Source organism: Chiloscyllium plagiosum, chromosome 27 (assembly GCF_004010195.1).
Source record: "Chiloscyllium plagiosum isolate BGI_BamShark_2017 chromosome 27, ASM401019v2, whole genome shotgun sequence".
Classification (NCBI taxonomy): Eukaryota; Metazoa; Chordata; class Chondrichthyes; order Orectolobiformes; family Hemiscylliidae; genus Chiloscyllium; species Chiloscyllium plagiosum.
In genome coordinates this window covers 8,317,289-8,331,259 of record NC_057736.1, presented here as the reverse complement: position 1 = coordinate 8,331,259, position 13,971 = coordinate 8,317,289, and the positions used below count along the sequence as shown (strand labels likewise).

The 13,971-nt window shown below is 37.8% G+C and overlaps 1 protein-coding gene across 2 annotated transcripts in view; it reads left to right on the top strand.

Moving 5' to 3' along the window:
• The window catches only part of LOC122563512 (serine/arginine-rich splicing factor 4-like), a 15,445-nt gene extending 1,878 nt beyond the window's left edge, over positions 1-13,567 (top strand). The window contains exons 2-6 of one of the 2 annotated variants that reach the window (XM_043717330.1): positions 5,634-5,776; positions 6,683-6,795; positions 9,380-9,594; positions 11,075-11,155; positions 12,227-13,567. In XM_043717330.1, the coding sequence (XP_043573265.1) occupies positions 5,634-5,776; positions 6,683-6,795; positions 9,380-9,594; positions 11,075-11,155; positions 12,227-13,040 (1,366 nt within the window). In that variant the 3' untranslated portion in view covers positions 13,041-13,567. Of the gene's footprint in view, positions 1-5,633; positions 5,777-5,933; positions 6,328-6,682; positions 6,796-9,379; positions 9,595-11,074; positions 11,156-12,226 lie in introns of those variants that run through there. The other variant, XM_043717331.1, reaches the window with a different exon arrangement.
• The last annotated feature ends 404 nt before the right edge of the window (positions 13,568-13,971 follow it).

The window sequence follows — 13,971 nt, the reverse complement described above, 5'->3', positions numbered from 1 at the left end:
TTCCCCCTCCCACTCCACCCAGGATATGCAGGTCTTTGGACTCCTCCATCGTCAGACCACAACAATATGACGGTTGGAGGAAGAACGCCTCATCTTCCGGCTAGGAACCCTCCAACCACAAGGGATGAACTCGGATTTCACCAGTTTCCTCATTTCCCCTCCCCCCACCTTGTCTCAGTCTAATTCATCAAATTCAGCACCGCCTTCCTAACCTGCAATTTTCTTCCCGACCTCTCCGCCCCCACCCCAGTCTGACCTATCACCCTCACCTTGACCTCTTTCCACCTATCACATTTCCGACGCCCCTTCCCCCAAGTCCCTCCTCCCTACCTTTTATCTTAGCCTGCTGGACAAACTTTCCTCATTCCTGAAGAAGGGCTTATGCCCGAAACGTCGATTCTCCTGTTCCCTGGATGCTGCCTGACCTGCTGCACTTTTCCAGCAACACATTTTCAACTCTGACCCCCTTCAAAAAGTTTGTACTTAGTCATAGTTCAGTGATATTAACTGTCCATTTGCCTAGATTAGATTCCCTGCAGTGTGGAAACAGGCTATTCGGCCCAACAAGTCCACACGGACCCTCCAAAGAGTAACCCACCCAGACCTGTTTCCCTCTGACTAATGCACCTAACCCTACGGGCAATTTAGCGTGGCCAATCCACCTGACCAGCACATCTTGGACTATGGGAGGAAACCAGAGCCCCCGAAGGAAACCCACGCAGACACTGGGAGAATGTGCAAACTCTCACATACGGCTGCCCATGGCTGGAATCGAACTTGGGTCCCAGGCACTGAGGCTGCAGTGCTAACCACTGAGCCACTGTGCTGCCCCCAGAAGCTTAGGCCTAACTGCTTGTTGAAGAACCAACAATTCCAAGAATCTAATCTTCAGTGTTTTACTATGGCTTGCTCTCTCCTCACCAATTGGAAAAGCAAGTGGGTTCTGCTTGTTGTTAGGCTAATACCAGGGGTGCCTTTTTCAACGACTTTGGTAATCTTTGGTTTTAGAGGCTGCCACTCTGGTGCTGATTTAAGAGAGTGCTACTATGTTGAAGGTAATATTTTTCAAATGAATTCAAGGCCCAATTTCCCTGTCTCAGATGCGAAAGGTCTACCACTAATTTGAGGAAAATCCTGAAATAACTACTGACAATAGCATGCAAATTATTTGTAAAAATTAATTGCCTGTTTTGCTGAGAGCAACTAATTTGTTTTATGGGAGGATTGCTTTTCTTAAATTTCATTGCAAATTCTGATTATGCTAAATTCAGATAAACACCTTGATATTTGCTAAACACTAGAGCTAGTGACCCCAGCGTACCAGGAGTTTAAACTTCCTACTTGTCTGATTAATGCTTTGTGCATTGGTAACTTTTATGGCTGTATAATTTGCCTTTTGTAAGGTGATAGTGCATGGATATACTGTAGATCCTTTAAAAGTCAGATTGCTGTGATCTGGTTCGACTGAGATTGATTTTCCTTTTGTAGCTGTAAAGTTTTCCTCTTGCCTGAATTATATGCAACCAAGTATCAATATTATTTTCCCACCAGGTGCTCTAGGAGTTCATGACCAGTTAAAAAAGCTTTGGGCTGCTTTATTAAATACAAATGCCCTGATGCACAGGCCAACTATGAAACACAGCCCTCTTCCATCTTTTTATAGATGAGGAAGGAACTTGGGTTTCGGATTGTGTTTTGCATTCTGTACCAAAATATTTAATCATAGGTACAAATTGTCACCTTGTTTCCTCCCAGCTTCTTTCTATATCCTTTACAGTAATGGCAGTACAGTAAAAAGACATTAAATAGCAATGAATGCGACTACTGGCAAAATGTAAAAGTCACTGCCTTTTTAAAATCTGGATATTGACATCTTTTTAATAGATTACATTAGATTTTCAATAGGTTTTATTTTGTCGTATTTTAATTTTAATGAGGAAATATAGTTAAAATAAATTTTACCGAGGAGTTGATCCCAGAAATTTAAGTTATATTTGTAGTACTTTTGCCATGGTGAAATATTCCAAGAAAATTGACACCAAATAACTTAAGGTATTAGCGCACAAAATATCTAAGTCTCTGGGGCATTTTTAAGGAGGGAAGCGTGACAAGGCTTTAGATGAATCTAGGTGCAAAGGTACAGCCATTTTTAAAGTGATTAAAACAAACCAGATTTGGAGAAACACTGATCATGGAGACTTGTAGGCCTGGGATTAGTGATGAGAAAGGGAAGATATCATGGAAACAAGGATTAGAAATTTAAAATTGAAATGTTGTTGAACTTGCAGCCTGTGTAGGATTGCAAACACAACAGTAAGGCTGAATGGAAAACTTAGCGTAAATTCAAACATCTGCTTTGAATGAGTTTATGAAGGGTGAAAGGAGGGCTTCAAAATAGAAGAATTTTTTTTAAAAATCTATAAATAAAGTAATGGTGGGAGCTTTTTAAAATTATCTGAAGAACGTGTGAAATATGAACACTGCTAAAGTAATGGCAGTAGATGTTCTTTTGTGAACAGTTCAGCCACTAATGGAACAGGATAGATTCATTAGTTGGGAAAAAGAGTTTGTGGTGGAAGTCATATACAATGATTTGGACGTCATATACAATAGCTTTGTTCATTTCAATATTTAACTGGAGAAAATGTCTACTCATTCAACACTGGTAAATATTTTCTAATCAACCTATTCAAAGATGTTATTCCACAACTCAAGCAATTGGAACTTAAACCCGTACTGACTCACTTTGCACTGATTGTCAACCAAATTACCATCATCTATCATTGTTATTTGAAACCATATTTGATCTGTCACTTTACACTGTCTCTACTGAAAAAATAAAGTTCTAAATATTGGAAACTTTTATTCTGGTATACAGAATTTTGAAATGTTTGGGATCAATAAAACTGAGAGCCTTTTTAAAAAAAATCACATTTGTGATACATTTAAATGTTTTATGAACTTTGCATGCCAACCTTTTAATGATTTAAGTCACTGAGCATCATGTTGTATATGAACAGACTTGATGGCCTATTTTTGAACTTGTATTCAAAGATTCAAAAATATTCATTTTCAGGCCTGTCTGCTTTTGGACTCCTGTTTTCTTTCTTTCTCCTCTCTATTTCTTTCTTCCCTGTCTCTTACCCATTTCAAAATGTTTTATATTATACTGTCCTTGCACGTTTCTGCTACCAAAATGTCATTGTGTACTAATCTGGATTAGAAATGCAGAAGCAGAGCAGTTGCTCCTCAAGAATGTTCACCCATACAGTCAGATCATGGCTGATCTGTGACCCAGCTTTTTGTCCAACAAAAATGTATCAATCATGCTGTGATTTTTGAATTTGCTATTGATTGTAATTACAATTTCCATTTGGAGCAGATAGCTCCACACTCTGGCAATTGTTTATCTCTGTAGCAGTGATTCCTAGTTTCATCAACAAAAAAAAATACACAAACTAAGAATGCTGGAAATCTGCAAGAAAAACAGAAATTGTTGGAGAAACTCAGCATCTCTGGGAGAAAGCGCAGTAATGTTTCAGGCCCAGTGAGCATTCTTCAGTTCTCTTCAGCAATATCTGTGTTTATTTCTAATTCTTTACCTGACAAATCTGGCTCAACTTTTAGACTGCATCCCCTTGATCTAGATTCGCCAGTGTATGGTTGTATCTAACCTATATCATTTATTCTGTCATGGAATGTGGACATCACTGGCAATACCATTTGTAGTCCATCCCTAGTAGCCTCAGCCATTGTAGAGTACTTATGGGCCAGACAAATTGCTGTTTGGTCTGGAGTCAGATATAGGTCATGGGTTTTTATGGCAATTGATAGTTTCATGGAACTATTAGTCTGATTAGCTTTATATTCTAGATTCATACCTTTAACACTACACCAACACCTCCCCGTTCGGTCCTCTTAATGTCTTGAAGACTAATCCTCCCTCTAAATTCCATGGACTACAATTCTAGTTTTTACAGTCCCTCAAATTCCTTTGAACCACCCAATAGTTATTGCCTTTAATGGTTTCAGTTTTAATATGTACTTTATTCTAACCTTTGAATCCAAAAGTCTGATTTTCCAGAGAGATTAAGCTGGAGTTCCATGCATTCAGTACATAATCTGTCAATATATTGCGATTGTCATTTTATCATTCTGTCCTTCTAAAGTGTACAACTATCCTTGTTATTTACTGTATTACTAAATTTTGCATCAAAAATTGGAAAACAGTTTGCTTATACCACTGAAGGAGGCTCAGTAGCTATGTCTAGGTAAGTTCATATGATAAACTAATGATCTTAGCACCAAACTCCCTCTCCAAAACAGTACTATGTATGCTTCTCTCCAGTAAGAGAAATTATTCCCAACGGAAGGATGTTGGGAAAGGGTTCAGAAAAGATTTACAAGGATGTTGCCAGGGTTGGAAGATTTGAGCTATAGGGAGAGGCCGGCACCTGGACTGTCAGAGGCTGAGGGGTGACCTTATAGAGGTTTATAAAATCCGAGGGGCATGGATAGGATAAATAGCCAAGATCTTTTTCCTGGGGTGAGGGAGTCCAGAACCAAAGGGTTTAAGTTTAGGGTGAGAGGGGAAAGATATAAAAGAGACCTAAGGGTCAACTTTTACATGCATTATCCTCTGCATGAAAGGAATGAGCTGCCAGAGGAAGTGGTGAAGGCTGGTACAATTGCAGCATTTAAGAGGCATCTCGATGGGTATATGAAAAGGAAGGGTATGGAGAGATATGGGCCAAGTGCTGGCAGATCGGGATATATTAAGTTAGGATATCCGGCCTACATGGGCAATTTGGACCGATGGGTCGGTTTCTATGCTGTACATCTCTATGACTATACAGTCTGCCTTCTATTCCTTAGTCTCTTCCCTGCTACTCTACATAGTTACTTTGATAGTTAAAATATGCAACAGTTACAGAAGAAGTTTCATGTGTTATTATTGTGTTGGGTTATTATGAAATGTTTGTAGTGCATCATGACAACCAAAGTTGTTTGTCCCAAAGGAAACAGAATTCAATCTGCAAGCTACATTGATACATGAAAAAGAAACTATTGACCCAGAAAGCCTGGTCTTTCAAGTTATGTCATCTGCAAAAAAAAATTATTAGAAATCTTTTTTTCTGCAGTGTTAGTAAAAATATAAGTTATTTAATTCCAATGGGTAACTCCAGCTAAACATAATTTCTGACCATGTGAGCCAAATTGTCATATGCTAGTATCACAGAGGCTTGTGGAAGCTTAGACTTTGAGTATATTTGGGCTAGAGGTTGGTAATCCGAAATCTAAAATGGCATATAAGCATTATAATATTAGATGGCTAAAAGTCACAAGTCTTTGATTGTTCATTGTCGTATTGAATGGACAATATCGCCTATATCTGTTCCTATTATGTTGACATAATTTCAAGACTTGTGTGGCTGGATTAGGTTTTTGCAAGACCTTGGGTCAAAGGAAAATCCTTAACTTTTTCATTTGTTATCATTTACTGTGTGTTACTAACCATTGTAGTGTATTTGGGCTGTTTGTGCAGGTGCTTTGTGTACACTTCGTCTCCAAAAGCTGTTGCTACTATCACTGTGATGTGGAATATTTTAAATTTCTTTGCTTTTTCCTTGTAGATATGGGTTTGTTGAATTTGATGATCCTCGAGATGCAGATGATGCTGTTTACGAGCTGAATGGTAAAGAGCTTTGCGGGGAACGAGTAATCGTTGAACATGCGAGAGGCCCTCGCAGGGATGGTGGTTATACCTCTCAGCGCAGTAAGCATTTTCATTTTATTAGTCATAGTTGGAATTTTTAACTGTAAATCAATTAAGTCAAACAAAATCTAAATTGTTCATATCGAATAGCTAGAAGCAATTTACATATGGAATAACTTTAAATACTTGCATGTTAAATTGTTTTTTGGATTATATTTAACATTCGCATATATTTAATGTTCATTATTTGTCAATTTTTGCTCAAGTTATTATAGTAAGTCATTTAAAATTATAATTGAATCGATGTTTTCATTGTGATTGTTGATACCATAGTCTTAACAAAGACCTCAATGTTTTAATTAAAAGAGTCCTTTGAGGCTAAGATGACTGCCTGTTCCATATGCTGGCCTTGGGTTACCTTTCCATGAGTGGCTCTAAGACCTAAGACCATTGACCTTTGGCTGACCTTAAGGAAGCCATGTGACGACTGCTACTCTTGCCATTAGACCTGGGTGGTGAGGACCCCAAGGGTTAGAGGCAGATGTGATAAAACTGAAAATAGGTGCCTGAAATCTTTTTCATGTCAGATATTCTGAAAACCATTTTTCACCGTAAGTATAGATGGTAATTGGTTTAGTGGTTTGGTTATTTTATCAAATCATTATCATTTTCATGTAATATATTATGCATGCTTGTGTAAATTGTTCTGATTCTATTAAGAGTATCTATAAAAGTAATTATTTATGTTTAATTCTCATTCAGTATTGATCTGTGAAGTAATGAAAGTGCAACATAATGTTAATTTTTATATTGTAGTGGAATGATAGTCTAGTTTAAATAGCTGGAAATGTTAATATTGAGATGTGTATATAGTTTTTTCAGTGTGACCTTTTTAGTGGGAAGTCAAAATCAATGTATGTGCAGTATCTAAATTGTTACTGTTGTATTTACCTGTCACCTTTAAAGGTGGTTATGGTTATAGAAGATCTGGAAGAGACAGATATGGACCTCCAACCCGTACAGAATATAGACTTATTGTGGAAAATTTATCTAGTCGATGCAGCTGGCAAGATTTAAAGGTTTGTTACATACCTCTTGTGACTGAAGCGCTTGTGAGAAAGTAATTGTTATGAAGACTGCTTTCATTTTAGGGAGGGGAGGGAGGATGTTTGCAAAACCTCCAGTGTAACTTGGACTGGGACAATGCAAGGAAATATTCTGAAATGAAGTCTAGCTGTAGATAACTAGATTGCTTGTACACCACAATATTTAGTTTCACTTACTTTTTTTCTTAAATCCTTCCAGTTTTTAGCAAGACTTGTTCTGGGTGCCCAAAAATCTAAATGAACAAATTACTTGCTCAATATATAGTGTGTGTAGTTCAGCCACGTAGGCTGTATATTTACAGTTGTTTGATCACTGTTGCATTATCTGATTCTGCAGTGACATCAATATGTGGATAACACGGTTAACATGAGTGCAGTTGGACTAGAGAGAGATTAATCATCCAAATTCACCTTCCTGACCTCTGTTGAAAAATGCACCTGAGTGGAAATCAGGTGTGAACTGTCAGATTCCACTGTGATGACCCAACCTGTCATGCAGTCTCTCATTAGAAGATTTAAAGGATAAGTTGCCTGAACACATACCCCAACTAAAATAAATTACTTTTAAAGAAATGGAATAATTAACTTTTAAAATGTTGTTTCTAACACTGAATACACCGGTACATGTTTCAATAATTTGTTTCACAAGAGTATTTTTGAGCAAATGCCTGACTATAAGCACCGTCCAATGATCAAAATATTGGCCTATGACCTTGTATCTAAACATAAATTTTCATATACTTTCTGGGCCTATAGATGAGAAACGGCTGAGTGTTTGAAAGGCTTAATAAATGTGAATAATGTAACACTAACGTGAAAATTACTCTGGATGTAAGGAAACTGAAATGGTAGCAAAAATGGAAATTGTAGTACCCGAAAATATTTTTACTTGTTCTCGGGATGTTGGTGATGATGGCAAGACCTCATTTATTGCCCATTCCTAGTTGCCTTGAGGTGGTGATGATTGGCTGCCTTCTTGAACCACTGCAATCCTTGTGGTGATGGTGCCATAAAAGTAGACAGTGGAACATCAGGTGGATTTCATTTCTGAAGGTAAAGTGCCTGCATAAGAACCACTGGAATAGTATGTAAGGTTGAAGTTTAGAAGCAGGTTTAATGATGGATGTATAGAAATTTACCATTTTAAAATATTGAACATGGTCATAAACAGTGTTTTCTGATATTTATAGTATTGGTCATTGGTTTTAGGTGAGATAATGGCTGATACTGGAAGGCAGAAGGCAGCCAGCAAAATCATATACTCAACAATGTGACAGAATATCAGGATTGCTGATCAGTTAATCTGGTCAAACAATGATTACTTTCTTGTTTTTAGTGAGAAATTTGAAGTATAAAATCTAATTTTTATGGCCTGCAATTAAAATTTTAACCAATTGCACATTAGTCCTAGAGATGTATATCATGGAAAGACTTTCCGTCCAACTCCACCATATCTCCTAACCTTATCTAGACCCATTTGCTAGTATTTCGCCCATATCTCCCTAAACGCTTCCTATTCACGCACCTATCCAGATGCCTTTTAAATGCTGTAACTGTACCAGTTTCCACTTCCTCTGGCAGCTCATTCCATACATGCATCACTCTTGTGTGAAAATGTTGCCCGTTAAGTCCCTTTTTATCTTCCCCTCATCCTAAACCAATGCCCTCTAGCTGGACTCTTTCTTCTCTCTCTTTCTTCTCCCCCCCCCTCCCCCCCCCGAGAAAAGACCATGTCTATTTATCCTATCCATGCCTCTCATGATTTTATAAACCTCTATAAAGTCAGGTCTCAGCCTCCAACACTCCAGAGAAAAACAGCCCGAGTTTATTCAGCCTCTCCCTGTAGCTCAACTCCTCCAACCCTGGTAAAATCCTTGTAAATCTTTACTGAACCCTTTCAGGTTTCCCAATATCCTTCTAATAGGAAGGAGACCAGTGGCTGTTTGTGCCACTGTCATGGGTATCCCTAACAGCAGCCTTGGGCTAGTAGAAGATTTTCTGCAGTTCATTGAAAATCAGGCTGGTTCCAAGTAATTGGAAAGTGATCACAGTCTAGCTTCACAGGATTTGCAAAGTAGTCAAGATACTGACATTTGAAAACTTCATCAGTTTCTTAAAGCTTCAACCAAGAGAGACAGACAATTGCAACTTTATTCTAAGCATTGGAGAGCTTCATTCAAATTCCTGAAGAACATTTTAAATCCTGAAATATAATTGCAATCAATATTTATGTTGCAAGTTGCATTGGATTAGACTTCTCAATCAAACCACTAATGTGAAGCTACTACATGTTCACATCCTGTTTCATGGATCTTGGCATTTAAAAAATTCTTTATAGAAGTTTGCTTAAATTATGAGGCTATGATGTGAATGAGCTTGGTTTAGTTGAGTGATTCATAAGTGCAATATATCAGTTTAATATTTTTATGTCGCTGACTTGTAATTCTAAAATTTGAATAATTACAGATAATATATTCAGCTGCATTGTTAAGTTTTAAATCTGTATTAATGTTGAATGTAAAATAAAAGAAAATGAAATCGTACTGTAATTTTGTAGGATTATATGCGTCAAGCAGGTGAAGTTACATATGCAGATGCACACAAAGGAAGAAAGAATGAAGGTGTCATTGAATTTAAATCCTATTCTGACATGAAAAGAGCACTTGAAAAACTGGATGGCACAGAAGTTAATGGCAGAAAGATCAGATTGGTTGAAGACAGGCCTTCGTCACGGCGACGACGCTCGTATTCTAGGAGCCGCAGTCGTTCAAGGTATTTGTTAATTTTAAACTTGATGTTGGATGTCAATAGGAAGGTTCGTCAAAATTTACAGAAGTTTTATTATTTACAATTTAAATATTTAAAGAATTAAAACCTCCCACTTAAAATTATTTTTGGATGGTATTTGCTTGTATTTTTACCAAAAAAACAAGTTTGGGTAAGACACGCTGTGTATGTTCCAACATCAGTGAGGAGGATAGGGTATTGTTTATGGCAATCAGGTAGGCCACAGTTCATTTTTATTAAGCCTTGATTCTTCTATTGTTAGTGTTAAACGGTCATCATATGTGGTTAAATCTATAACATTGGTACAAACAAATTTGATGTGCTCAAACCATTTATTATCTACAAAATTTAACCATGTCACACTGTAATGAGCATGTCATTCGGCCTATCAAGTTAACATTGATCCTCAACAGCATTTCATTCCACTCACCCTATCCTTCTAACCATGCATTCCTACGGCTAATCCACCTAGCCTGGACACTATGGGCAATTTAAAATTGCCCATCCACTTAACCTGCACATCTTTGGACTGTGTGAAGAAGAAAGCCAGAGCACCAGAAGGAGACCCATTCAGACACTGGGAGAGTATGCAAACTCCAAACAGATTGTCGCCACGGGTGGAATCCAATCCGGTCCCTGGTGCTGTGAGGCAACAGTGCTAACCTCTGAGCCACTGCACCTCCCTTTTGGTTGACCTCCCATTTTCTTTCTACTCTCCATAAATCTGAACTCATTCAAATTCTGCCCATATCCTTCCTAGTTTGCATCAAATCCTGTTAATGCATCTGTGTTCGCTAATTTACATTGACTTCTCGAGTAAACACTTCAATTTTAAAGTTCCAATACGCTCTATCAGAAGGCTTTTATCTAGCTCATCGGTGACCTTCAGCCTGTAAACTATCCTGTATTCAGCTAACATTTTTACTATTTTTGCATACCCTTTTCATTTTCTCCTAACATTGGAGGTCATATCTTGTTGCTTTTGGACCTAAAATCTAGATTTCCCTCCCTACGCCTTTTAAAATATACCCCTTTGATCACATATATATCTCTTCTATCGGCTTGATGTCCATTTTTATCTGATTGTATTCCTGTGAAGTGATTATAAAGTTTTTCTACATTGAAGATGCTAAATAATTAAGTTGTTTAGAACTCCAAATTTGGAATGTTGTAGTTTCAGCACACCTAGGTCCTTCCCTTGATTACCTTTTATCTTCCTATTAACTTGGCAATAAGTTTTAGAATTCTTTCTCATTTCTCTGCAGACTCCTTCAAAGCCTTCCATAAAGTTCAGCACTCTTATAAGATCACCTCTTCTATCAGGTCACCTATCATCTTGTTTGGCTTAGTGTCAGTTTTCTCTTCCTGAGAAGGCATCTTGAGAAATGTTACTACATTAAAGGTGCTGTGTTAAAAATATAGAACTGAATTTGATTTTTTTCTCTTTTTTTATAACATCAACTAGGTCTCGTTCTCCAAGTAGAAATCGTTCCCGTTCTCATAATAAGAGTCGGAGCCATAGTGAGAGCAGTCAGTCTCAATCTAGGTGTGTATGTAGTATCAATTCACTTTTTCATGTACACAAAACATTGGCCTGGGATTTTATGCTCTTATTGCCTTTACTTTGAGATCGTGAGATGAATCTTGTATATTAATTTGACATGAAAGAAAATGTATCTGGTCAAAGTTAACTGAGGGGTGCAAATTTTCTGCAAAAGTGCAAATGAAAAATGTAAGAATTGTATCTAGTAATTTTAGATCATCTCAACAGCTAAGGCTTAAGTTGTTTTTGTGTTGAGAATGTAATTTCCTTGCAAGTGTGGAAACTCATAGATATGAGAGTGATGAGCAAAGCAGTTTGTCATTTGAAGAAATCTAGTATGAGATAGGGGAGCTGAAATGGTATAGGAGAAAGTGAGGGTTGCAGATGCTGGCGATCAGAGTCAAAATGTGTGGTGCTGGAAAAGCACAGTCAGTCTGGCAGCATCCAAGGAGCACGATGGTTAAGAGTGTGATGCGAATAACGTCAAGGTCATGGGGTCAGTCCCCATACTGATCAGTTGTGTAGTCACTGTTTGTAAGCTGCGGATTCGTGTTTGCAGAGTGTGCATTTCAAATTCACCTGGACCATTTCGAACACCTCTCTCCTCTTCCTGGACCTCTTCATCTCCATTTCTAGTGACCTACTCAACACCGTCATCTACTTCAAACCCATTGACTCCCACAGCGACCTGGACTACACCGCCTCCTGAAAGTGCTCCTTGGATGCTACCTGACTAGCTGTGCTTTTTCAGCACCACACTTTTCAAGCTGAAGCAATTTGCATATATTTGCCATGTGTCTTTGAAATACTGAATGTCAGTTTTAGTTTACATTCTTGCTGAAAGCTCTTGTCAGTTTGGCGCAGCAACATAATATAAATCACATGAACAAATTGATTAGGAATGCAGCACAGATACAAAGATACAGGAATATACATTTTATTGACTAAATCTTTTCAGGAAGTAATGCTGCTGGGGCAGATAAATCATATCTCGTATCTATTTATATAGATTAAGTTAATGTGTAACTTGTTTTGACCACCCTTCAGTGTTTAATATTTCCAATTATTTTTCAGGTCTGGCACCCATTCCAGGAGTAAAAGTGGAAGCAGAAGCAAAAGTCGCAGTGTGAGCAAGAACAAAAACAAGAGCAGGAGCAGAAGTAAAGAGAAGAAAATCCGAGCTAGTAGGAGTGGAAGTGAGGGGAAAAGTAGAAGTAGAAGTGTTGAAAAGATGAAAGATGACAACGAAGTAAAAACTGAGAACAGAAATGAAAATGGGGAAAAAGAGAGGAGTCTTAGTAAAGAGAACAGTAGAAGTCGGAGTAAGAGTAAAGAAGGAGAAAACAGTGTAAGTAGAAGTAGAAGCAAAGAGAAGGATAAGAGTAAGAGTAAAAGTAGAAGCAGGAGCAAAGAGAAGAGTAAAAGTAGAAGTCGAAGCACGAGCAAGGAGAAAAGGAAAGGCAGGAAGAGGAGCAGAAGTGAAAGCAGGAGTCGGAGCAGGAGTCGGAGCAAAAGTGAGAAGAATAAAAAGCGTAGCAAACGTGAAAGCAAGAGTAAAAGTGCCAGTAAGAGCAGGAAGAGAAAGGGTGACGACAAGGAACAATCTAGGTCAAGGTCAGAATCAAAGGAAAAAGAGGAAGAGGCTATGGAAACAGATAATGAGAAAGAAATTAAGGGTGAATATGGAGAAATGGATGGGGAATCAGACTCTAATGAACAGACAAAACCAAGTCCTGCATCTCGTTCTAGGTCAAAGTCCAGATCGAAATCTCGTTCCAGGTCCAAATCGATCACCAAAGCTGAATCACGTTCAAAGTCGTGTTCCCCTTCTCGGTCTGTGTCAAGATCTGTGTCTCGTTCCAGGTCCAGGTCACGCTCAAAGTCCTAAATTTTCCCCCTCTACATTTTCTATGAAAACGTTAACATTTTTTTCTGGCAGGTCTATTGTTAGCTGTACCACAGATATTAAAAACAATAACTACTGGTATGCTGTACATTTTTCGTAATAGAAAAGATGTATTTAGTGCTAAATTAAACTTTAACAGTGGGCCTGTACTCTCAGGAGGACTCTTAGGTAGGTATGCTGTATTCAGAGTAATGGTGCCCATTGCAGCTGATTACTTTTTCACATGTATAATGAAGTCTTAAAAAGTTATATTCATCTGTATTGATCACTTTTTAAAAATTCTGTTTCCAATGTTGTGGACTTCATAGCCAAAACACATAGCAAATTGTAAAATTTTGCCAATATAGTGTAATCAGAATGTAGAGTTTTTTTCCTCCATTGAGAGAAAAAATATACAGCTCTTTGCCCAAGTTTCTGCTTTTTAAAATTTTTTTTCAGCTGGCTAACGTGTGTTGCTTTTGTTTTTGTTTGGTTCAATATAATGAAAATAAATGTCTGCCTGGAATCCATTGTTGCCTTGATTTATTCATTGTATTCAGGAAACGTAGCTGCAAGATAATCAATAACTGTAGATAAACTGCTTAAACTTGAAAGAAAGGTGATTGGCAACTGTATACAATTTGAGGGCATCAAAATAAGCGCACAGTATTTTGTTTATACTTAAAATCTTGTCTGTTATAGTTCACTGGATCCAAACAAAAACATCTTGAGGTGATGATCATATGAATCATGAGTAGACCATTCTGCCCTTTTGAGCCTGCACTACCATTCAGTATGGCTGATATGATTGATTGTAAGCTCAGCCATGTTTCTGTCTTCTCCAATGAACCTTTAAACCCTTTAGTTAACAAATATCTATCTACAGCTGCCTGAAACATTTTCTCAAAAATTCTTCTTCCTGAAAAGACAGTGG